At 46.0% G+C, this 26,056-nt stretch overlaps 1 protein-coding gene across 11 annotated transcripts in view; it reads right to left on the reverse strand.

The window, feature by feature from the left end:
• TBC1D22A (TBC1 domain family member 22A) overlaps nucleotides 1-26,056 on the reverse strand; it is a 298,036-nt gene that overhangs the window by 75,927 nt on the left and 196,053 nt on the right. For 7 of the 11 annotated variants that reach the window (XM_072596560.1, XM_072596561.1, XM_072596555.1 and 4 more), the window contains one exon: nucleotides 20,998-21,125. In XM_072596560.1, the coding sequence (XP_072452661.1) occupies nucleotides 20,998-21,125 (128 nt within the window). Of the gene's footprint in view, nucleotides 1-1,730; nucleotides 8,357-18,867; nucleotides 19,740-20,682; nucleotides 20,757-20,997; nucleotides 21,126-26,056 lie in introns of those variants that run through there. The other 4 variants (XM_072596558.1, XM_072596559.1, XM_072596562.1 and 1 more) reach the window with 3 other exon arrangements.

The following is a 26,056-nucleotide window of genomic DNA, read 5'->3' on the forward strand; positions in this document are numbered from 1 at the left end:
GGTAGGCCTCCTGTGCACTGGGTTGTCCACAGAGACCTGTGACCCACACCTCCATTAGTGTTGGGCTGGGGCTGGTCAAGGAGAGGCTCCAAAAGTCACAGTCACTCACTCCTAGAGTCCTACCCAGTACTGAGAAACTCAGGGCTGAAGAGGAGAGGTCACTGGTTTGGGATTCTTGAGACCAGGTTCAAGTGGCTAGAAGAGAAGCCCCTTGAGGCCAGGACCAATTTCCCTGTTGTCTCTATGTCCTCTCTATGTCCTCTGTCCCTCATGTAGAGTCTGGCATGTAGGAAGGACTCAGGCTGGGTTTGTTATTTGATTGACTGATTCTACCTCAGAAATTTACCAGCCTTATGAATATGAGCAGATGACTTCTTGCTACCTCAGTGTCCTCATTCACAAAATGGGGATGGTAACATTTGGATATGTGTTGGTGCTCAGAAGGTCCTTTCAAGGTAAGTGGAACTAAAGGTTGCTTCTCCAGAGAGTGGAAGGGTGGCTGCTCCCTCCCTCTTGTCTGCCTCCTGCTCCCCTGGCCACCATCTACACAAAGTCTTCCCAGTTCCCCTCAACGCTGGTGCCCCCTTCTGGTAACTATCACCCCTCTGTCTGTGCCTAAAGCTTGGTCCTGCCTCATTATCAGCTCGCTGCCTCCCTCATTACAGTGTGAGCTCCTTGAGGACAGAGATTATCTTAGGCTTTTCTTTGTAACTCCAGCATTTAACAAAATTCCTGGCACACAATAAGCACGGAATAAATGATTTAATGAGTGACTGAGAGTCAGGAAACTGGGCTTAACTCACAGTCCTGAACTGACTACCAACATGACATGAGGCAAATCGCCCTCATCCCCTTATGAAGCCTCAGTCTCCACTGGGGTCACTTTCACCCCAGGAGAATCCTTTGAGTCCAGAGCCCAACAAACCAACCCCAAAGCACTTTTAAACAGAGGAAAGGTCAAGCATTCACTCTTTCTCCCTAAGAGTTACACAAACAAGTAATAAAAGCTTCTGACTCCCTGGTTGCCTCTGGAATATGAACAGTTCAGCACCAAGAGGGAGACAGCGACCACCAGCAGAGGGCAGGGATGGACCTCAGGGCCACCAAGAACTACAAAGTAGGAGTTTTCACTGAGCCAGGGAGGGTCCAGTGGAGTCCAGGCTTGTGGCAGAGCCTGAGGGCAATCCCTCATCTCAAATAGCCCCTGAATTGTGTTCTCAGAGCTCTGGAAGAACGTTAGATGGCTGGGTCACCACAAGCTTTAAAAGCCAGATTGTAGAAAGTCTGGGATAAATGCGGAGGAATTCTGCACTGCTGGAGGCCAAGGCTGCCTCCTCCAGGAAGCAGTGACACTAAGTCTGGTCACTGCTCCCCGTGGCTATTCTGGTGCCATGGCCACGAAAGAGCTGGGGGAGGGGAGATCCTAAAAGGAATTGAGAGGGACTTGGAATCAAGAGCGCTGTGTTCAAATTCTGGATCTGATCCATGAATGAGGATGACTACTCTAATCTGCAGGCTTCCTTCCCAACCAGGAGTCAAAGGGGACATTTGTCCTACAGGCAGAGCTCACAGGATGGGTAAGCAAAGTGCTTTGGACTAACCTGGACTCATTTTTTCATCTTATCTTAATGATATTTTTTGCTTTTCTATCACTTCCAGTTCTGAACAGGTTTCCCCCAAATCCCAGGCCCACCCTCCCCAGACATCTTCTATCCCAAGAGCTGTTCCTTGTAAATATATTTAAATAGATAGGTGATGGTGCTACCCACATGGCCAATGGCCTCTCCCCTTCTCGAGCTGGACTCCTGGTTACCTACACCATGAATGCCAAAGCTCTTCAGTCAAGTATCCCAAGGCCTCCTAATATGCGCCTTCTCCTCCATTCAGGCCAGGAGACCCTGTGCCCCACCAACATCCCTATCAGTTTTCCTGCCCCAGCTCACGGCTCTATCCAACCTCACCCAACTGGGCAACCTGACCTCCCCCTTCCTGTGCCTCCCTCACAAAGCTCTGCTGTGGAGGTGTCATTAATATGGGAGCATCCAACTGAATCCATTTTAATGATTTAAAATCCTAATTCAAGACACAGCCAAGAAGACTCAATTTCATTTTCCTAATTTAAAAGTACAGTTTCCCCTTATATCTGCAATACAACTAACTTTAGCATATAGTCCTCCAAACAGATTTTACTTTCTAACTCTGTTTATTTGCTTTCTTAAGAGTATTTACTTTCAGACACAAATCCATAGCACTAATAAGGCTGATTATATGTGTCCCTATCTCCACAGACAGCTTTTAGAGACACAAACTGACAGGTCTGAGAATTGATGCTAAGCATTTATCAGAACTTTAATGGGACTGATAGGCTGTCTGAACACTAGCTCCTGCTGAGTAAAGTAGTTTGCTACATTCTAAATCATAGAATCACAAAATGATGCTCTTGGAACTGAGGAGGAGCTGGAAAATCACCAAGTCCAGACTTCCCCAATGGGAGAAATGCCATTCAAGGGTGAATCAAGTTGAGATGGCCTCTCCCCAAAAATCTAAACACCTCTACTACAAAGGACTATCAGAAATGCCAAGTTATAAACTCAGTTTAAACAGATTTCTAATTAAAGTTATCATTAAAAAGACTTATAAAATGGACATTGAATCCCTTTTTATATTTTTAAAGCATTTTAAAGTCTGATTCATTTATTTATTTATTTATTTTTAGGATGTACAGGTTGGATTGTATTAAACATATTCCCACATTAGTTATGTAGTGAAAAAAAAGAATCAGAACAATAGGGAAAAACCATGAGAAAGAAAAAGAGAAAACAGTACACTTCGAACTCCATTCAGACTCCATAGTCTTCTCTGGATGTAGATAGCACGTTCCATCAGAAGTCTTTTGGAATTGTCTTAGATTGATGTACTGCTGAGAAGAGCTAAGTCTAACACAGCTGGTCATCACACAATGTGGCTGCTACCGTGTACAATATTCTTTTCAGGGTTCTCTGAAGTCTGCCTGCTCACCATTTCTTATGGAACAACAGTAATCCACTACATTCATATGCGACGTGTTCAGCCATTCCCTACTTGATGGGCATTCCCTCCATTTCTAATTCTTTGCCACCACAAAAAGAGATGCTATATTTTTGTACAAGGGGGTCCTCTTCCCTTTGTCATGATCTCTTTAGGATATAGACCTAGTAGTGGTATTGCTGGACCAAAGGGTACACACAGTTTTATAGTCCTTTGGGCATAGTTCCAAATTGTTTTCCAGAATGGCTGGATCAGTTCACAACTCAACCAACAATGCATTAGTCTTCCAATTTTCCCACATCTCCAAAATTTATCATTTTTCTGTTTTGTCATGTTAGTCAATCTGATAGGTGTGATGTGGTACCTCAGAGTTGTTTTAATTTGCATTTCTCTAATCAATAGTGATTTAGAATATCTTCTCATGACTACAGGTAACTTTAATTTCTTCATCTGAAAACTCTTCATATCCTTTGACTGCTTATCAATTGGGAAATGACTTGTACATTCTTATAGATTTGACTCAGTTCTCTACATATTTTAGAAATGAGGTCTTTATCAGAGACACTGGCTGTAAAAATTGTTTCCCAGCTTTCTGCTTCTCTTAAAATCTTGGTTGCATTGGCTTTGTTTGTGCAAAAACTTTTTAATTTAATGTAATCAAAATTATCCACTTTGCATTTCATAATGTTCTTTATCTCATTTGGTCATAAACTCTTCTCCACAGGTCTGACAGGTAAACTATTTCCTGCTCTTCTAATTTGCTTATAGTTTCACCCTTAATGTCTAAATGGTGTACCCATTTTGACCTTATCTTGGTATACAGTGTAAAATGTTGGTCTATGCCTAGTTTCTGCCATACTATTTTCCAGTTTTCCCAGCAGTTTTTGTCAAACAGTGTGTTCTTATCCCAGAAGTAGGAGTCTTTGGGTTTATCAAACATTAGATTACTACAGGCATTGACTGCTGTCTTACATACCTTCCCGCTTCCATCGATTCACCATTCTATTTCTTAGCCAGTACCAAGTAGGTTTGATGATTGTTGCTTTATAACACAGTTATAGATCTGATATGGATAGGCCACCTTCTCTTGCATTTTTGTTAATTCCCTTGATGTTCTGTTCTTCCAGATTGATTTTGTTATTTTTTCTAGCTCTATATTTTTTGGTAGTTTGATTGGTATGGCACTGAATAAGTAAATTTGGGTAGAATTGTCATTTTTATTATATTAGCTTGACCTACACACGAGCAACTGATGTTTTTCCACTTATTTAGCTCTCACTTTGTGTGGAAAGTATTTTGTAACTGTATTCATAGTTTCTGGGTTTGTCTTGGCAGGTAGACTCCCAAATACTTTTTATTATCTACAGTTACTTTAAATGGAATTTCTCTATCTCTTGCTTTTGGGCTTTATTGATAATATATAGAAATGCAACTCCTATTTCAAGTGAATTATTACAAGTATTTTTTGCTGATTCTCTAGAATTCTTTAAGCATACCGTCACATCATCTGCAAATGGTGATAGTTTTATTTCTTCATTGACTATCCAAATTCATTCAGTTTCTTTTTCTTCTCTTATGGCTAAAGCTAGGCAATAATGAATACCCTTATTTTGCCCCGATCATATTGGAAATGCTTCTAGCTTAATGCTTGTGGATGGTTTTAGATAGATGCTATTTATTTTAAGGAAAACTCTACTGATTCCAATGCTATCTAGCGTATTTAATAGGAATGGGTATTATATTTTGTCAAAAGCTTTTTCTGCACTCATTAACATAATCATTTCACATAACCATCTGCATCTATTGAAATAATCATATCATATAACCCTCATTTTAAAAAAGAGGAAGAAAAAGCAAAACTAATCCACGTATGAGAACAGCTGATATTATATACAGAGTTCCACACTCATGGTCCCCAATTTCTGCAAGAAATGGAAGGATTAATTTTCTTATATCTTTCCTTTGGGGCCATGCTTGGTCACTGCTGTCATTTTTTCCATTTCTACTGTCATTTTGTGTGGATTTTCTCGGTTTTGCCTTCCTGTCATATAAACCTTTTAATGCATCTCTATCATTTAGGAAAGGAACATACATTTATCAAGCTCCTATGAACCAAAAGTGCTTTACAAATACTCTCTCATTTGATCCTCACAACCACCCTGGGGGGTGCTATTTAAGAGCTGATGAAGGCAGACCAGCATGGAACAGCAGGGATAGGACCCAGAACAGGATTCAGGGCACCACTGGCAGCAGTTCCTAGATTCCTCAACCCACAAATGCCACAGACATCCTCAAAGGTCAGTGGTAGGGCTCCAGCAGCTGCCATTTTCAGAGCCCTCCACCTAGAGCCCTTGTGGGAATTGAAGGGCTGATCTAATCTCAGCCCTGAGTGGCAGCCCTGGGAGACCTCTGTCTAAAGCCCCTGGGGGAATTGAGCCACTGATCTGATTCTCAGCCCTAAGCTCCACCCAGGGGTGAGGAGGAGCACTGGTGGTGGAGCTGGAGGCTGTTGTGGTGAGGGAATTCAATTGCAGGTTCTGGATAGAAAAGTTTTTGGTTGCTCCCAGACCAGTGTGCAGATCAGGAGAGGTGTAAACACCTCTCCCTTGATTGTGCCACCTTGAAGGAACTGAGAACTTACAGGTCCCCAGAATATACCCTCCTCTTGAAAGTCTGATTTTTTTCATGACTTTTGATATCACCCCTCCTTCCTGTCCTCAATCCATCCATACATTTCTTATGAAAACATCTTGGATGAAACCCAGAGTTTACTCTGGGAAATAAGGTTATCACTGCTTCTATGCAGTTAAGAATGCCCATGCCTGCTCAGGACACACATGCTACAGCTCTATAAGACCCAAAGAGTCAATGATCTCATCAACTCAGGTCAATAAGTCTTCACACTAGTTGTACACTATCATGCTGGGTAGGTGAAAAAATATAAGGGAAGGAACCCAATAATGAGAAGGTGGAAGAATCCTGGCTCTGCTTTGACAAGTTGCATGGCCCTGGGCAAGTCACTTGACCTCTGAGCCTGACTATACCACAAGAGGCCTGTGAGGTCCTTGCCTTGAAAGCACCTTGCTTTGACCTTGTACATTTGAAGAATCCTCCTGGTCTGGCAGACTGATGGCTTCCCTCAGGCACAGTCACTGACCAGCACGCCAGGGAACCAACTAGAGCCCCCGGGGCTCTAACGTCCTCTCTGAGGTTCCACTGGATGGGTCAAGGTCAAGCTAATCAATAGCTCACCCAAAGCTCCCAGGACGACAGCATCCTTAGAGGCCCTGAAGGTGTTTAGGAGTGTCTAAACTGGGTCATCAACAGCTCCTTCAGGTGGCCCATCTGCCTGATGGTGAGGCCTTGGACATCGCTCATTTAGCCAAGTCCTCCTCTCTCAAGGGCTAAGCTCAGTTCTTTTCTCCCTATCGGCACCTTTGCTCACAGCACTGGAGAGTGCCATGACTTCACTGGGGCCACTGGTGGGTTCTTCTTTTTAAGAGACTTGATAATGTAAAAAGAAAGCTATGGGACTAAGCCATGTCACTCCCTTGGGCAAAGACTGGAGGCTGCCTCTGTTTGTCCCATACTAACACACTGTGGACCCAACGCAGACATGCCTAAAGGAACTGCCTTGGACATAAAGGCAGCAGAGTTTGATGTGAAAGCATGCTGACCTCAGAACCACAACATACTTGGGCTCTAAGACATTTACGTCCTGAGCTTCCATGGACAAACAACATCCCCTTTATGAACCTCAGTTTCCTCACCTGAAAAATGGAAATGAGGATGGCATGTACCTCTCACAGCTGTGTGAGCACCAAATGAGAGAATATGGGTAAGGTGCTCAGCAAACTTTATAAGAAACAGTGACATCAGCTCTTATTGTTTTCAGCACTATAGATTAGAATTCACCATCTATAAGGGGCTTTAGAACAGAGAATTGGGAATTTCAGAGCTGGGAAGAAACTCTGGAATGTGGAGTGTCAGAGCTGGAAGGGGACTGAGAAAAGAGGATGTCAGGGCTAAGAGCATCTTCAGAGAACATCTCACACTCCACCACCTGATTTCATAGATAAGGAAACTGAGAACCTGAGAGCTCAAAAGGTTTATCCAAAGCCATTAGTCAGGTCAATGAGGGGACGAGAACCTGGGTTCCATAACTCCTAAAACTGTGTGGTTCCTACCTCACCCTCACGCTGCCTTCAAGATTCCAGTTTAAACTTAAGCCTTAGACAGGCTGGATTTGGTTTCTAGTTTATCTATTTCCAATATCTCTTCTTTTGTGCTTATTGTAGGTTTATCTGGTGGTTTTCTAATTTTTTAAATGCATATTCAGTTCATTAATCCTCTCTTTTCCTATTTTGTTAATGTCTGTTTGTGGAGGTATGATTTTTCCCCTAAGAACTACTGTGATTACATGAAAGCAAAAAGCTTCAGGACAAACACAACTGATGTACCTGGATAAGAAGAGAAGTAGTCAAATGAGGGAAAAAAAATCTCTGCATCAAATTTCTATGACAAATATTTGGTGTCCAGGATGTATAACAATTAACAGCTAGATATTTGTATCCATGTATCTATATATGAAGCAGTCAAAGCATATGAACAAAGTATATGAACAGAAAAATGGTTCTGAAAAGTGGAATTGCAAAGTACCTACAACTACATGAAAAAAAATGCTCTAAATCACTAATAGGAAAAGAAATGCTAACCAGAATGCTTAAACCCTGAAAAGTGGTAAAGAGCACAAAAGATGGCAATAGTCAGTGTTGAAAGAACTGTGGGAAGATAGGCACACTGGTGCATTGTTGGTGGAGTTGTCAATCAGTACAAGCATTCTGGAGAACAATTTGGAACTTTAGAAACAAAGTGACTAAATTGTCACTTCCCTTTGGTCCAGAGATCCCACCAATGAGAAGAAAGTCCCTATATACAGAAAGCATTTATTGTGATAGCAAGGAACTAGAAACAAAGTAGATACCCCTCAATTGGGGCATACTACAAATTGGTACATGAATGTGTGCTGTAAGAAATGACAATTGTGAGGGATTCTGGGAAGCATGCACAGATGCAGAGCGAAGTCAGCAGTCATGAAAATAATGTACATGCCTACAACAACGTAAATGGAAAGAACCACAAAAGAAAAGCACGATCACAAGTGAAGGCTGCAAAATTATAGAGAATCAGCACGGTTGGAAAGAGGAGCAAACAGAAGGTGCAGACAGCCTGGCCCTCTGGAGAGGCAGTGGTTCATAACATTGTGCAGTGCAAATATTTTCATTCTGTCAGTGTCTTGATTGTCCATGCTGATTTTTTTTTCCTCTTCCTTTTTTCCAATTAAAAAAAAAAAAGACAATATGGAGGGTTAGTAGAGAAGGGATACTGGGGAAAACTGGTGATGAAAAAAAAACCCTAAATGGCAGGGACACAAATTTATTTTGAAAACAAAAGCTACGCTGGCTTTGAACAATTTCACATTCAGCCATGCCCCAAAGCACAAGGAGGTCACAGACCTCAGAGCAGGGTCAGTCCCACTAATGGAAGCTCAGAAAAGTCACAATGTCAATCCTAGAAGGGCTTGGACAGAGCAGAGAGTCTGAGTGCTCATGTTACAGATGAGGACACTGAAACCCAGACAGGGGAAGGGACATGGCCAGCATCCCCACACAGCAAGTTGGCACCTGATATCTCCTAAGATAAGCCAAATGCCAAGGCTAGTCCACCCTCACCAGTTTTGTGACACTGAGGAATGTTAACTGGGCATAATTCTTTAATGATGGGGGTCTTTGGTGGGCGGGAAATTCCTCAGCCCACCCCAACCCCAAGGCAGTCTCTTAGACTCTAGAAGACCCCTCTTGGGGACAAACCTCCTGACTTGCCCACCTTGTCCTGGAAGGAGGCCCCCTGGACCCTTGGCTTAAATTCATGCTTAGAAGAGCCATCAGCTACCTGATTCATGAAACATGAGCAGGAATGACCAGCTGTCCTAGAGCCCCATAGAACCTCATAGCTAGAAAGGGCTTCTGGAAGACTTTGAGAACAGGCCAGGGGTTCCAAATATGGGATTCATAAATGGAGTAAAGGGAAAAAGCGTAAATAATTGCATTTTAGTGTTGTTGGTAATCCTACATATTTCACTCTCTACATGTAAAAATGTGACTATGAGAAGGGGTCCATAACCAGCTTGCCAGAAGGGTCTATGAATAAAATACACATTCAGAAGCCCTGTTCTAGGCCAACACCCCTCCAAAACAAGATGAGCCTCTGTGGCACACATGGGGAGTGGTCCTCTAGCTTTTGCTAGATGACCTCTGCCTTCATTCTACAATTTAGGAGGAAAGAAAACAGAGAGGCCTAAAAGTATCCTTTTGGCTGCTTGGGGAATTTACAGACTCCAGAATATTCTGCAGATGTCCCCAGGCAGCAGCAGGGCTAGGGGCTTTCCCTAAACTGTAGTACTCTGTTATGGCTCTCGGCAGAAGCTAAAAATGACCCAATCTAAGAAGCTGGCCCTCAAAGCTGGAACCGAGCCAGTTTTAGCTTTTTTGAGAAGGGGACATTCACGGTCTTGCAGACAGAAGAGAATGTATTTTTATCTGACAAAATGTTTGGCTGAGAAATCACACAAACTATTAGAGGAATAGGCTATATAATTAAACATTGACCACTAAAGTAAGGAACAGGAAGAAAAAGTGATTGGAAGAGTTCTACTGGCATTCAAACTTTACTTCCCCCCAAAAAACCCAAATACTGAACTTCTCAGAGACCATGGCCATCTAAGTATGTGGAAAAGCACCGCATGTTTAGTAGACTGCCTACTCAGCAAGGGGCTACTGCAAAGGGCCCCTCAGAAGCCGGAGTTTACAGCTGAATTCTAGTGAGAGTAGGGAGGCAATAGGCCCACTGCCCTTTGCTCTCCTCAGTCCTCCTCTTAGGAAGGGCACGGCCAAGCTAGAGTATGCCCAGCAAAGGGAGCACAAGATAGAGAAGAGATTCCAACTCATGGCTTGAGTAAAGGAATGAAGGCTGGGGGCATCCAGCCTGGAGTAGAAAAGACTTCTGGGACTCAGAGCAGCTGTCTGTAAGGCCCGAAGATCTGCCTGGTCAAGGACAGACAAGACTTGTCCTACTCAGCGTCAGAGAGTAGAATGAGCAGCAAGTGATGGGACAAGCTCTCAGGAGGCTGATGGATGCATCTCCCCACGGAGACTGCAGAGGGGCTTCAGCACTGGAGGTTGGACAGAAGAGACAGGGGATCCCACAGAGCAGAATGGGCTGCCTCGGGATGTTGGCTGGCTTCTCCATCACTGGAGGCCCCCTGGCAGCATCTTGGGTCCAAGGAGCCTGGAAGACCTGTGAGGGGTCCCCCTTGAGCCCTGCATCCAAAGTGTGTGGCAGCCCCTCCTGAGCCCCACTGCAGTGGCTTTCTTCAATGGCGCTAGTGCTAATTGACTGCTCTCTCAGGCCTGGCTGCCAGCAGCCATGCTAATGAGGTTTCCAAAGGAGTCTGCAGAAAAAGATCTGAAGCTGATCTAAGTGCAACACGCTAAATGGCACTCCAGAAGCTGTTGACAAAAGACCTGATTGTGTTTCCGGTTGCCAGGCAGCAGGAGCTTTCACAGACACCCATCAAAGAACTTTAAAGTCATAGCGGAGATTATGTTCATTATGAATTTTGAAAACAGTGCCTATAAAATGCTCCTCCAATTACTCTGCCTGCCTCTAAGGACTATTGTCCACACTCTCAGCACAGGGGGAAGATTTCTCTTCTCTTGCTGTTTGGCCTCCCATAGTCTGGCAAGAGACTTCATTTGTCTCCAGTGGGGCCAGAGGTGGTACTCACCTCTGTGAATCATGGCTATTAGTCACAAATTCTGTCACTCCAGCCCAGGCTAAATGCTATGGGTTGTATCACTTAATGCCTGCACCCTCAGTGTGCCCATCTGTAAAATGAGCTGGCATCTGACCTTCCTCTCAGGTTCAAATCTATGGTCCTGTGAAACATCAGGGGAATCGGTCTCCAAGTCACTAAAAGTATCTCAGACTCTATCATCAGACTCTATCAGTAGCACAATGGCTCCCTTATCTCCAACTATATTATCAACACCCCCCCTCAAATGCACACCCGCCTGAGAATCTGTCATTTGGGGGTGAGGGTGGCATTGGCTGCCTTTCCGATGTGATACGGGGAGCAACATGGGGAGCAGTAGGGGAAACCAGCCTGAGAGTCAACAGAAAAGCACTGTCCAAGCAGCTGCCACCAGGTGGCACCGCACACAAGCTGCCAGGCCAAGCATCTCGTCTGGATCCCAGCACCTTGGCCACTGCACAGGCAGCCATGGCAAGGCCACGCCCAACCCTGACTCAGTGACCAAGGCTCAGCAGTGGAGATCAGCAGAATGGAAAGCAAACATTACCCCAAATAGCAACAAGGGAGCCCAGAGCTTTCTCGGAGCAGCTCAGAGAACTGGACCTGAGGGGTCCTCAGGTTCAGACAGCACTTGGAGCACAGCTCCCATGAGCACCAAGGACCAGATGAGGGTCACTGTGGCACTGTGCCCTGGTGTGGGACAAGGGGGCCCACGGTGCAGGGCCAACGTTCTGAGCCTCAGGGAGCAGGTTGCAGCACAGAGAAAGGAAGCTCTCAAGGGCCCAGCCCCTCCTCATCTTACTCCTTCTCTGACCCTTCTACTGTTCCTCCTTCAGTTTAAGAAGATGAACCTCACAGGCCATGACAGCTGGTACCTAGACTGGACAATGGTCAGCATCATCACCTCCATCAACATTAGCACTTCCACAGCACTCTATAGCTCACAAAGGCCTAGACACAACAACCCAGGCAGACATCATCTCCATTTCATAGTTGAGGAAACTGAGGCAGACAGAAGGTCAATGACTCACCCAGGATCACACAGCTAGTAAGTGTCTGGGGCTAGGTTTGAACACAGGTCTTCCTGGCTCCAGGTCCAGCACTCTATCTACTGAGTCACCAGTTGCCTTCATTATGAAAAACCCAATTTAGTCTTCTATATGTGCATCCCCCCAAATATATTCAATCTACAGTGGATCCAGGAGCACTCAGACAGGGAGAACAAAGCGAGGATTCAGCAGGAAAGTCAGGCCTATCCCCTGCTCTCAGAGTAGTTTGAATGACACGAACATTAGGATTTGCCAGGACAAGCTCCAGCTCAGCTACTGATGTCCTTGTTCTGTGTGTATGGGGGGGGGCACATTTGACAGGAATGGTAGTTCTTAATTAAAATGAACACCAATGGTCTAATGGGCATCACTAGAAAGTAATTTCATAAATATCCCAGGCTAAATGAATAATTTCAGGTTTTCTTTTCTAAAAACCATTCTAGTGTCAGAGAAAATGTAAATATGATATGTCACCTCCCTGAGTGCCAGCCTCCCCTCTGCCAAGGGCACGGAAGATTCCTATTCTGTAGAAGAAGTCTGCTGACCCTTTGCCATCCATCAGAGATGTGCACAGAGACGTGTGGGTGGGACCACTGTGCCACCGAGTCCTCAGGCTGACAGGAAACCAACAGAACCAGAATGTTTGAACTGAAAAAGGCATTTCCCCATGACCCTCTCTCATCAAACAGGTCCCATCTTCTTCTGGCATTCCAAGCCCATGGATTTACCAAGGGAAGGAAAGTGATTTGCATTTAGGGGGAGAATGAGCAGCTGCCCCTATCTCTCCAGCCCTAGCTCCAATGTGGCCTTTCAGAAAATCTACAGGCTGTTTGTTTTTTTTTCCTGCCTTCGAGGAAGGGAAAGATTCCAATGGCATCTTTAGCTATTTTCATGACTTCCATTTTGTTTGGAAAAATCTTTCCCAGAGCCCTCAGTTGCTTTCCACGGGTCAGAAGAAGAATTAGGGTAAATCCACACTATAACAGGAACCATTTCTCAAGCACATCTGTATAACTGACCCAGGGAGGACCCTCTCTGAGCAGGAGCTACCTAATCTTCACAGAATCTCAGAGTCGCTTTGGGGAAGGAGTCAGGGAGGCCTGGAGCTGCTGGACACACTGGAAGCTGGGCCCAATGCTCTAGGTCAGGGCCCCCTGGCCAGATGCCTCCTCACTTCCTCACTCCATCAAAGATTAGTGGGTATAGCAATATCCTTCCAGGCCACCCAATTCTGCTTCTTTGGCATCAGGATGGTTCAGATATACTCAGACCACAGCCCTTCACCTCCCCTCTTCCCCACCAAAGAGAAATCCTGATGTGCAGTTTCATTTCTCAGAGAGGACTCTGAATTCAAGGTCAAACTCAATGGAAGCTCTGGAAGACAGAGATTGGAAAGATCAAAGAACCATTCTGCTCTCTGGGAGGTCTCCACTAGGGCTGGGTTAGTTTCAGGGCTGAGGCTTCTGCCATTCTCCAAGCCCCCCAAACCTCTCATTCACAAGTCATCATCTCACACTTCCTCATATTTCCACACACAGGCCAGTTTGGGCGGAAATCACAATTCATCTCAAGTAACAGTCTCCAATGAAGTCCCTCTCCTACTCATCTCACTGCCCCATCTCAGTGCCAGCAGCACATTTACAAAGGAAATGTTCGTGATGCAATCCTCTGCATATATCATTCCTGGACCTGACCATCCCCTATGGCTCCCCACTCCCTGCCAACTCATGGACCTTCCCTCTCCATTTAGGGAGATCCACCTCCCATCATCCCCCCCACACACATGCTCTAGTTTTCAGCTGAACTGGACAAAGGTCAGCTCCAAGCCTCTGATCCCACCATCATTGCCTTGGGTTCCCTCCAAAGACCCCAGCTCCATCACTCAAAATGTGGCCTGTCCTTCCAAGCCTATCTTAACTCTATTGCCTGCTTCCAGCTTCCCTAAGGACATAAATGAGGGGAGAGGGCAAGAAGGGCCAAGAGGCATCTTTTGGCTCAATGCACAGAGGATATCCAGCTGCCTCCAGAGGGAAGTCTTTCAACAGTGGATTAAGATCTAGTTGCTGGGGGCACAGTGGGACCGCTGCTCCAGGATAGGTGAAATTTGAAGTCACAACTAGTCCCTTTGACTCTGAGATGCTGCGGTCCCACAGTCTCTTCCTCTCTCCCGTGACATCGTGCATTATGTGTGGGCTTCTCCTAGATCTGCCGTGCATGAGGAGAAGCGGCTATCTTCTCCATCCTAGGTCTGAAGCTAAGGTTGGATCTGTTCATTTTTCAAGAGGTAAGAAGTTTACTGGAATCTAAGTTTCCTGAGAATGTGTAAGATAGAAAACCCCACTGTCATACACAGACCCTGGCATCTGGGGGATGTCTCACAGGCTGCCCGCATGCTAGCAGAGAACAGAAGGTGGGGAGGAGAAAGGCTGCCCTCACCAGTTGGTTTAAAAATGGTCTCTCAGCTTGGCAGTGAGGGGAGCGAGGGCCCTTCATCAGAGATAACCCTGGCTGGCCAGATCTGAGCCCCTGGTGCCTCACTTGATCACTTCAGACTAGCTGAGGTCACTCACCAAGTGACCAGAGAAATGTTGTGGCTCCCCCGAGATGGAGAGATCATCATGTGTGACCAAGCCTAAAGTAATACACTGGTCTAGTGAGGGAGAGGTCCGGGACTGGCCAAAAAGGAAGGATGGCTAATTGCTCTCTTTCTGAGAGCTGTTTTCTGGAGCGATCACTCCCTTCCCTGGGCTCAGTGGGCAGACCTGCCCTTGGCAGCTGACAAACCTCACTACTACTTGTGCCCTTCAGTGGGTTTTCTTTCCTTTTTGGAATTAAAGACATTGTCCACATGTTTTAGCTGCAGCTCTGAAAACTCCACTTTAATCGCAGCACAATGAATAAAAAACTGCACAAAACACAAAGCATGCCACTCTATGTTGTCTCCACAGGCCTTGTAACAGACTGTTTCAGTTGCCAATCCTGTTTCTTAGTATATGAAAGGTTGTGTGCTTTGCTTTGTTTTTAACACTGACCAGAGGAAAGTGCACATTTGGCCAAATGGTAGTAAGGGAAGCGTAGTGCCAGAAAGATGGGAAATGTCTTCTATTACAAAGCGCGGGGAAGCGCACTGCAAACTCATTGCCAATTACGCTGATTTTAAAATCGACAAGCCAGTCTTCCCTCCCTGAAGTACTTAATGAAGTGCTGCTCCCATATCAGGGCCCATGATCAAGGCTGCAACATGACCAGAAAAGCTGCAACTCTCCCTGCTTTCCTGAGTCTAAGAAGCAAACCTGGAGATGAAGCAAACAATGGATCTTACTGTCTCTTTCTACTGTATGTCCCCAACTACTCAATATTATGTTAAAAAGTAAATACTCTAAGTTGCTTGATGTATTGCAGAAAATAAACAATAGTTTTCCATTTAAATGCCAATTCAGAGTTCCCTCTCTTCTGTCTCTGTAATGCTCATTTCTCCTGCTGCAACATACAATCAAGGGATTGTGTATTTAAAGAAATACTGTCCACACCTGGTGCAAAGTGATGCCAACCTAGGACAAAGGCAGGCTCTGGTGCCAAGCCCTCACAGACCTGATAGAACAACAAATGCTTATAGAGAACTCTGTGCCAGGCACCATGCTAAGGGCTTCACAATTCTCATCTACCCTGGGAGGGACATACTATTATTACCTCCACTTTACAGATGAGAAAACTGAGGCAGACAAAGGTTCAGAGACTTATCCAGGGTCACACAGCCAGGTCACATTTGAACTCAGGTCTTCCTGACTCCAGGTCGGACATCTATCTCCTGGGTCCCAGGTGCACCTAATCCATGGGATTTCTGTTCATATGAAATTAATCCAAGTGGTTTGCATAGCAACTTACTACAATGAGAATGAAAATGGTGGTGCCAGCAGCATGGTCCTTCTAAAGAACCCTGACTCCCTGAGAATGTGGCATTAAATGAAGGGGGGGCAGGGGGGGGAGAGGAGAGCGCATGAGATGCCTAGAACTGGTTTCAACCAAGGGAGGGAAGCCCTCAGGTTGGTGTCTTCAGATTTGAGGGCACACCTGGCTCTGCCACTGGGTCCCTGGGTACCCGTGGGCTCAGCACGGCCTCTGTCTGCCCAGGACCCAGGTTCCTCATGTGTAACCATAAAGCGGGTATGAGGGGCTTGAACCAGGTGCCTCCAGCATCCTCACCAGCTCCATGCTCTCTTCTTGGCCTAAAGACCATGCCCCCCCACAATGGTACCTCAAGCACACCAAAAGCTTCCAACCCTGGTTCCTCTGATTCCCCAAACCCAAGCTGTAGGTGGGAGGTGAGACACTTCGCCAGGAGTCCCTGAGGAATGCCCCAAACTCCCAGTGGGCCAGGAATGGGCTAGAAGAGCCCACAGTGAGATCCTCACACCGTCCCTGAAGAACTCAGGACTCAGTCAAGCAATAAGAGTCATGAACAAAAGCCCAGTGACCATAATCTTGGCCCTCAGAATCTCCCCAACCTTCTGACACTGCTGTCTACCCGTGTCACCACTGCTCAGCCAGGCCCTGGGCCTGTACCTCAGAGCCATTTTTGGTCTAGATGGGCTTATTCCAGGCTGTCAGCTGAGACCCTGCTGGGATCTCTTCTCTCCCCTGCTCTCCACTCACAATTCCCTCCACACCCCTGAAGGACCCAATTCCCTATAATGGACCATCTTCCCTGCCCATGGGGGCCATCTCTCCACTTGGCTCTGCTGCTGGGCCTACCACCTACTGCACTGAGTACTCTCAGTGAGTGCTGACCACTGTCACAACAGCCACAGCCAAGGCAATAACCTGAAGAAAGAACATGCCACCACCCCAAAGGCACCATGTGGGAGGTCCTGGAAAAGGGGGCATTTGTTAGTGAGTCCGGGCAGAGGACGAATGCTTGAGTCACGCAAGCTCACTCCGATTGTTCCCCATCAAACATTTATCCATCTCTCTACTCAGAATCAGACACAATGTAAGCCGATTTATCAAGGAAAAAGGCCACATCTCCCAAGATGGAAATGCACAGTCTCCTGCAGAGTCTGGCAGGCTGATCCCTGGCCTGGGACACTCAAAACTATTCATTCCCTTCAATTTCCCTAGCAACAGACCTGGCCCTGGGGACAGAGAAAGACAAAAAGGAAGCTGCCTGGGTCCTCAAGTGGGCCTCCCCTTGGGGAGAATATGGCATGGCCAGAGGGAAGGAAATAAAATTTCTATATGAAATAAAGCACCATAATTATATTATACAGGATCCAGCACCACAACCTCCAAGCTCCCATGGCCCTGGTTCTACCCAAAAAAAATCACTCTCTTTGGCCCACATTACTGAAACCAAGTTTACTACAAGGGACAATTTCTGAATAAAGTTCATGCCTATCTCTTCTCCAATGCCAGCAAAGGGCCCCTCAAATCCTATTCAAGTACTTAGGGTAATAATGCACATTGTGAAGCATGGGACAGTGTTTTTCACCACAAAGAAAATGTAAAAAATGTAAATCCAACTAAGGAATTCTTAAAGTTGAGGATAGAGTTGAAAGCACCTTTGAGGAAAACCTTTTTTCTAAAGGTGACTGCTGGGATGGGTCTCCCTTCCCTCGCCCCAATCCATGCTTTCTGTCACAACTAGGAAAGGAGTGTTACTATGGCCCTTTCTCAGGTTCTCCCCTGGGCTCAGCTGGTTACTCTAGTACAGTCCCTACAGGATCTACTTCCAGGACACTGTCTTTACACTCTTAGTACATTGACTTTACAAGCAGAATTCAGGGCAGAAGGAAAGCAGAGGATCTGACAGACTTCCAAAGAGGTCACTACAGCTCAAATGATTCTAAGTCTGGCATTTAAACTGTCGCTCAGTCTCATGGGAAGAGTGAGGAGGGTTCCGAAGAGTCCAACCTCAAATACAGAAAGCACCTACTGGACCTCCATCAACACAATCACCTTGTCCCTCCAAAGGGTCCTTCCTCTCTCCGAGAGGGAGGTGTTCTGGAGAATGCCCCCATCAGCACAGGGCAGCTTCAGGCACTCCATAAGCCATAGGGTCCTTTCAGAGCCTGGATTCGAGGAGTCAATGAATAAACTGGACTCGGAGAGGAAAGCAAAGCCCATCTCACTGATCCATGGGGGACATGCTGAAGGAAATTATCTCACAACATTCACCATGAGTTTTCCTAGTTAACTTCTAATGGGTTAAACAGTTACTGAGGCACGTAACCCCCTAGCTAATAAACACTCTAGTTTAGGGGAGAGTAATAACCTGATTGCAATCCTATGATTACCACGCATTTTCATTGCCAAAAGATGCAATACAATTTCATGGTTACTTGGCCTTGTAAGATAGAAACACCCCCACTTTTTAAGATATAAAAAGCTTCTGACTAGGGTACTGTCAGTTCAGAAGTGATTCCATGGTACAAATGACTCCATTCATGCCCAAATTTAATTTCAGGAAAATTAACTCAATAAAGATGCCACAATTGCGCTTCACGTTTTAATATCTATTAGGAATTTTAGTGAAGTGACGCGGGACCAGAGACCATGAGGAGATCCATTTCCTGACTCTTCAAAATGCGACTGACTTAATACTTAATTTATCCTTAATGGAGACAGTGTTACCAGAGAACACAGTGCTTAATGAGGGGGCCCATGTCTCCAGTAGCAAAACTAATGACAGAATCAAGATCACAGCCTGCAGTTTACGGGATATTACATTCTGCTTCCTGTAACACCACCAAGTTGGATCGATCAGGCCCAGGCTGACAGCTCCTTCACCCCAACGGTCCAGGAGAAGGCTCAACATCCTAACAAAGGGGGCTGGGCCCTGGAAAAATAATCAGGGAGCCAGAGGGAAGTGAAGAGATGACAGGATAAGCATTTCACCAGGCATCAGCAGAGGCACAACTCACAAATGGAACATTTTCTTTAAAAAATCACAGAAAAGAAGTAAAAAATTCCAGAGAGAAAAGAACCCAGCAACAAATGCATCACAAGCCTGTGCATACAGTAGGTGAACGTCACACAACACTGGGAATAGAGCTCTTGCCTTTTCACAATCAACTTAATTTTTTTAAAAAATAATTCTAAAAAAAAACATGCTTCATGAGAGAGGTCTGCCAGCATGAAGCCTATGCAAGGAAGTGGCTGAGAGTCTCCAAGACAGAAAGAACCCTCTTATGGTGCGCCTTTGATTTTGTGAGGCTTCCTGGAACCCGAGGATCTCAGAGCTGAGATGGCCCCAGGGCACAGAAGGATGGAGCTGGGCTCCAGTCAAGTGCCTGACTTCACCCTGGTTCTTTGGGCTCACGGGATGAGCTGACCGATAAAACGCCACTGTATCTAATGGCCTCTTTTCCTGGACACAACCTGTGATGTTAGGCAGGGCCATCCTCATAAATGAAAAGTTTCTTGGGTCATTGGGTCCTCTATGAAATTTTCTAGGAATAAAGGTCATTTGTCACAAAAATCCAAACCTTGAAAAGAGGGAAATTCAATCAATCTCTGGGAAACAGAATGCTTTGGGGGTACAGAATTTTTCAGTCACTTATTATATCACCCTTAACAGAAAATGTGAGAAATGGATGAGTCTTGAGCATCTCCTCATCGCACTGACTGCAGAGGAATGTTGAGAGACAGAGCCCCGGGAGCAGCAGGATGGGAGGGTCTCCACACAGCTGACTTCTGGGTGGAGCTAAGAACAGAAGGATCTTCCACATTTCTTCCACTGAAACAAATGGCTATCATCCTTTAACATGGGAGCACCTCCAACCAATGCAGCACTTCAGAGAGAGAGATGGGGTTTTAGGGAATAGCTCACTCCACCAATGGTTGTCTACTCCCCTCTCTGCCACCCTCTCTCCAGGGACTACAGCAAGGGTTCCCTCTGCCCCCCCCCTACATGGCTGCACACTCTGCACACTGGGCACATCCCCACATCCCCACTACCCCCAGCCAGTCAAATCTGAAGTGGTGAGGACCACACCACCCTCAGAGAAGCAAGTCATCCACAGGAAGGGTGGTAATGACTGATGTGACATCTGCTGTCCCACAGAATCCCTGGACAGCACAGATCCTTTCCAGGGTGGGACCTGAAAGTGTAAGTAGCAAGGTGGGTGGGGGGAGGTTCGAAGAATCCTCTTCTTTACTGCCCCATGCTCCCTAGCCATCCTCTAGACATCCCCCATAGGCAGCAGGTCTCTGTGTCTAGTCAAAGGTCGGGGGTTCTGACAAAGAACATGGGTGAGTATGACTTTGTCATTGTTCTCTCTGAATGACCCTATTGGTGATTCCATTGTAGGAAAAGGGATGGGGACATGTAAGGGCCTAAAGAACTAGTGCAGGAGGCCCAAGAAGGGTAAAGTGCCAGGACTCTTGGCATGCCACCAGCATGGACAGATAACCCAATGGGAATATTGGCAACCATGAAGGACAACATGTCTATTAGACACATTCATCCTTTCATTTGGGCTCCAGAATGAGCACAGGGAGAGAGGCTGGACGGCAGGTTGTCTGCAAAGATCTGTGGCCATTAGGGGGATTGAAAGGTCAGTGTGAATGTGCAATGTAAAAACTGAGTAGTCCTGCGGCTGCATCTAGAAGGCAATACTATAGAGGACCAGGGAACAGACCCCAGCCTCTGCTAGGTCCAGGTCACCCAAAGCCTGACTCTCAGGAGGACCCGAGAATGGCAGCAAAAAGGGTGAAAGCCTGAGGTTGTCCTACCTGAGAACTGAAGGGAGGGGGAACATCAACTCTGAAGAGGAGGATTCTGGGAAGTGGGAGCAGGTACTGGAGTACTGGAAGAAAGAGGAGACAGAACAGGAATGCAGGTGAAGGCAGCTCAGGGACAAACTAAACTCTGACCTCAGCAAAAACTTGCAGATGATTAGCACTCCCCAGGAGTGGGGCAGGCTGGCCCCCCAAAGAGATGCTTATTGGGGCAGGAGGCAGACCAGGGAGACCTTGGCCTGGGACACTCATCAGCAGTGTCTGACCCCAGGGACCAGAGGCCAAGAACAAGACCCAAGGAGAACTTACCTGGTAGGTGTCCCAGAGCCTGACAGTGCACCGCAGGGGCATCTCTCTCATCAGCAAATTGTTCATCCAGCGGAAGGCAAACTGCAGGTATTTCACCTCATGCTGGTCTAGGTGCCGATGTACTTGTTCTGAAAAAAAATAATAATAAACAAATAAACCAGACACTACTACTGAGAGCTGCCACCAGAGTGCCCCAGAGGACCAGGCACTCTAAGCAGGATGCCCAGCAGGGCCACTCACTTGCCACTTTCCTCCCGGGGCCACAGGTTCTTCATCTCTAAAATGAGACATTTCATAGGATTAGATGGTCTCTAAGAGCCCTCGCAGCCCTGACCTTCCTGGTATAAACAGATAATTGAAGCTGCTTGAATCAAGAGGCAGTTCTCCAAAAGCTCATTGAGGAAAGTCAAGCCACTCTCTAAAAGTATGCGCCAACACAGGTTGGGCACCCCACCTCCCTCCATGTTCCTCTCTCCCTCTGTTGCTTGGGCCAAGAGTCCTTTAGCAGATCGGGCAGATCTTCATGATACCAACTTGCAATCTGATAGGAAGCCTGGACAACGGCTGATAATGAGCAGCCCTCCACCCAACCCACTCTTTCGCCTCTGCAACAACATAAGAATCTCACTCTTAGAATGGGTCTCTCAGGAAACTGGCAAAGCACTGGTGGATTCTATGGGCCTCTGCATAGCTGCCCCAATGTCCACATCTTAAAGTAATCACATTCAAAAGGTGAGAGAGGGAGAAGGATCAGCTTGTGCAGGGAAGGCCCCCGAAAAGGGCCCTGAAGGCTGGACCAGAGAGTCTGCTCTACACTTGGCAGGGCTTGGGGAGCCACTGACCATTTCAGAGGTCAGGAGCATCATGATCAAGCTTTACTTTGTATACTTCCCGGGATCATGCAGACCAAGGGTGGGATGCTCTACCCATGTAAGCTCTTGAGATCTTAAGCTAGGATTGGCTTCTTAAAAACTCTGGGAAAGATGGTGGAGTAGAAAGACACACACACACAGGGTCTCCCCCCACAGCCCATAAAATACCTGTAGAGAGGGACTCTCAACAAATTGTGGAGCAGCAGAAGTGGAGAACAAGAGTGGAGGAGATTTCCAGCCCAGGGTGACTTGAAAGGCCCACGGGAAACATCAGTTGCACCAGACATGGAGCGGAACGCAGAGTGGAGCGCGGAGCCCAGCCCAGCCCCAGCTGCGTGGTGCATGGCTCAGCATGTGAACAGCCCTTGGAGGCAGACTCTCCAGTCCCGAAATCCCCAGTCCCAGCAGCAGCGGGTTCAAAGATCCCTCAACCCACAGGCGCCAAAGGTCAGTGATGGGGTTTTTCCAGCTGGCCAGGAAGGGAGAAGGGCCTTCCCATAGCTCTTGCAGCAGGCAGCCACCTCAGAGGCTACATTGCAGGCACAGCAGCCGCATACATTTTTGGAGCGTAAAAACCCTGGGGGCACTGAAGAGCTGATTCTTGCCTCCACCCTTTGTGGAGGCCTTGGGTGAGCTGGTCTTTGTCTCACACTGAATGGTGGCCCTGCCCATCCAGCTTATCTGAAAATCAGCCCCCAGTGCTGACTTGGGAACTTGAGGCCAGGTGCCTGTGGTGAGGAACCTCTGTTAAGATTCTGGGCACAAAAATCCCTCTCTACATCCAGACCAGTACACGTTGATCGTGCCACATCGGAGGAACTGAGATCTCACAGATACCCAGACTATATCCTACTCTTGACAAAGGACCCAAAAGTCAAGTAACTGGTTGGGAAAAATGCCCAAAAAAGGGGAAAAAAATAAGACTATAGAAGGTTATTTTCTTGGTGAACAGGTATCTTCTCCCATCCTTTCGGATGAGGAAGAACAATACTTACCATCAGAGAAAGACATAGAAGTCAAGGCTTCTATATCCCAAACATCGAAAATAAATATTCAGTGGGCTCAGGCCGTGGAAGAGCTCAAATAGGATTTTGAAAATCAAGTAAGAGAGGTGGAGGAAAAACTGGGAAGAGAAATGAGAGATGCAAGAAAAGCATGAAAAGCAGGTCAACACCTTGCTAAAGGAGACCCAAAAAAATGCTGAAGAAAATAACACCTTGAAAAATAGGCTAACTCAATTGGCAAAAGAGGTTCAAAAAACCAATGAGGAGAAGAATGCTTTCAAAAGCAGAATTAGCCAAATGGAAAAGGAGATTCAAAAGCTCACTGAAGAAAATAGTTCTTTCAAAATTAGAATGGAACAGATGGAGGCTAATGACTTTATGAGAAACCAAGAAATCACAAAACAAAACCAAAAGAATGAAAAAAAGGAAGATAATGTGAAATATCTCACTGGAAAAACAACTGATCTGGAAAATAGATCCAGGAGAGACAATTTAAAAATTATGGGACTACCTGAAAGCCATGATCAAAAAAAGAGCCTAGACATCATCTTTCATGAAATTATCAAGGAAAACTGCCCTGAGATTCTAGAATCAGAGGGCAAAATAAATATTGAAATAATCCACCGATCACTTCCTGAAAGAGATCCAAAAAGAGACACTCCTAGGAACATCGTGGCCAAATTCCAGAGTTCCCAGGTCAAGGAGAAAATATTGCAAGCAGCTAGAAAGAAACAATTCAAGTATTGTGGAAATACAATCAGGATAACACAAGATCTAGCAGCTTCTACATTAAGGGATCGAAGGGCTTGGAATATGATATTCCAGAAGTCAAAGGAACTAGGACTAAAACCAAGAATCACCTACCCAGCAAAACTGAGTATAATACTTCAGGGGAAAAATTGGTCTTTCAATAAAATAGAGGACTTTCAAGCATTCTTGATGAAAAGACCAGAGCTGAAAAGAAAATTTGACTTTCAAACACAAGAACGAAGGGAAGCATGAAAAGGTAAACAGCAAAGAGAAGTCATAAGGGACTTACTAAAGTTGAACTGTTTACATTCCTACATGGAAAGACAATATTTGTAACTCTTGAAACTTTTCAGTATCTGGGTAGTTGGTGGGATCACACACACACACATGCACACACACACACACACACAGAGACAGAGAGAACAGTGAATGGAATAGGATGGGATCATATCTTTAAAAAATGAAATTAAGCGGTGAGAGAGATATATTGGGAGGAGAAAGAGAAATAGAATGGGGCAAATTATCTCTCATAAAAGAGGCAAGTAAAAGACTTTTCAGTGGAGGGAAAAGGGGGGGAGGTGAGAGAAAAAAACATGAAGCTTACTCTCATCACATTTAACTAAAGGAAGGAATAAAATGCACACTCATTTTGGTATGAAAACCTATCTTACAATACAGGATAGTGGGGGAGAAAGGGATAAGCGGGGGGGGGGGATAATGGAAGGGAGGGCAGTGGGAGGAGGGAGCAATCTTGGGGAGGGATAGGATCAAAAGAAGTATAGAAGAAACAAGGGGCAGGACAGGATGGAAGGAAATACAGTTAGTCTTACACAACACGACTATTATGGAAGTCATTTGCAAAACTTCACAGATATGGCCTATATTGAATTGCTTGCCTTCCCAAAGGGAATGGGTGCAGAGGGAGGGATGAAGAGAAGCAGGAACTCAAAGTTTTAGAAAAACTGTTGAGTATTGTTCTTGCAACTAGGAAATAAGAAATACAGGTAATGGAGTATAGAAATTTAGCTTGCCCTTCAGGACAAAAGAGAAGAAGGGGATAAGGGAAGGGAGGGATGTTAGAAGGGAGGACAGATTGGTGATAGGGGTAATCAGAATGCTTGGCATTTTGGGGTGGGGTGAGGGGAGAAATGGGGAGAAAATTTGGAACACAAAATTTTGTGGAAATGAATGTTGAAAACTTAAATAAATTTAAATACAAAAAAAAAAAACTCTGGGAGATCTCTGACACTGGGTGCTGATCACAGTGAGACTGAACTCTGACGGATACTTGAGAATCACTAGTTTAGAAAATGACTGAATTCACTGAACCAGAAGGGAAAAAAACCCAGGGAAATGATTTCCCATAAATGTGCAGCTTGCTGCTGTACTATGACAAACAGCAGAGTGATGATGACAGTTCTAGAAAGAAAATAAGTGAGTCAAAACAAATTACCTGATGAATAAAGGGAGGAGACACAGGAGCTCCTGCAATTTACATCCTACAAGGAGACTTTCCTTTGGCAGTGGAATTTTTTCTGGATCTGTCACAGGAGTCAGGCCTCCCCAAGTACCCTATCAGGTGCCTGCTTCCTCCACCCTGCACACAATCCAAGCACGATCGGATCCTGCAGAGAGGTGAGCCCCAGAGGCTAGTGAGCCCTGGGCCCCTAGTGAGCCACGGATCCCTCATGAGCACCAGCTGCACACCAGGGCATCATGAATGGGGACCCTGGAACAAAGGCTGCTTTCACTCCAACTCAGACTCAGGAGACCCATAAAGCACAGCTACCTCCACCTATCCAAAGTCACACCAACTCACCTCCTTTGTCTAGCTAAACTCTGACCACCCCAAAGGGGTGGGGAGACCCTTAGCTCCATGCTCTAGGTCATTTCAACTAACATAGGCTCCCATGGATTTTAAATTGTGTCTCTTAACACTCCACATGTGGAGTGAGAGCTGTGATGGAACAGACCATGCATCGTGATTCTCATAACTGTCATGAAGAAAACCGAGGCCTGAGAAGTATGGCAGAGAAGAGAGGACCCCTGGGTCCAACAGCCACCTCTGATGACTACCTGTGTGACCTTAGGCACATGAGCCTACTACTCTGGGCCCAAGCCCATCCTGAGGCTAAGCCGCCCTGGGTAGAGAGTCACACAGACACACACACGTCTCCATGCCATGATCCCCCTTCCACTGAACAAGACCAGAAATTCCCAAGAAATCCAAGACTTTGGGAAGCTTCTTGCCTGAAGCAGCAGTAAGTTAGGGGGGTTCAGGGCGCACTTGGGGACATTGGATAAGGAATGAGGAACAATAGTGTGGCCTGGATCAAGGATGTCAATGGTCTAAGGAAATACCCTCTACCTGCACAGACACCTTTTCTACAGATGAGAGCTACCCAGTCAGGTGATCAGTCAGTCGGTCAATAA

The sequence above is a fragment of the Notamacropus eugenii genome, chromosome 3 (genome assembly GCF_028372415.1).
Source record: "Notamacropus eugenii isolate mMacEug1 chromosome 3, mMacEug1.pri_v2, whole genome shotgun sequence".
NCBI lineage: Eukaryota > Metazoa > Chordata > Mammalia > Diprotodontia > Macropodidae > Notamacropus > Notamacropus eugenii.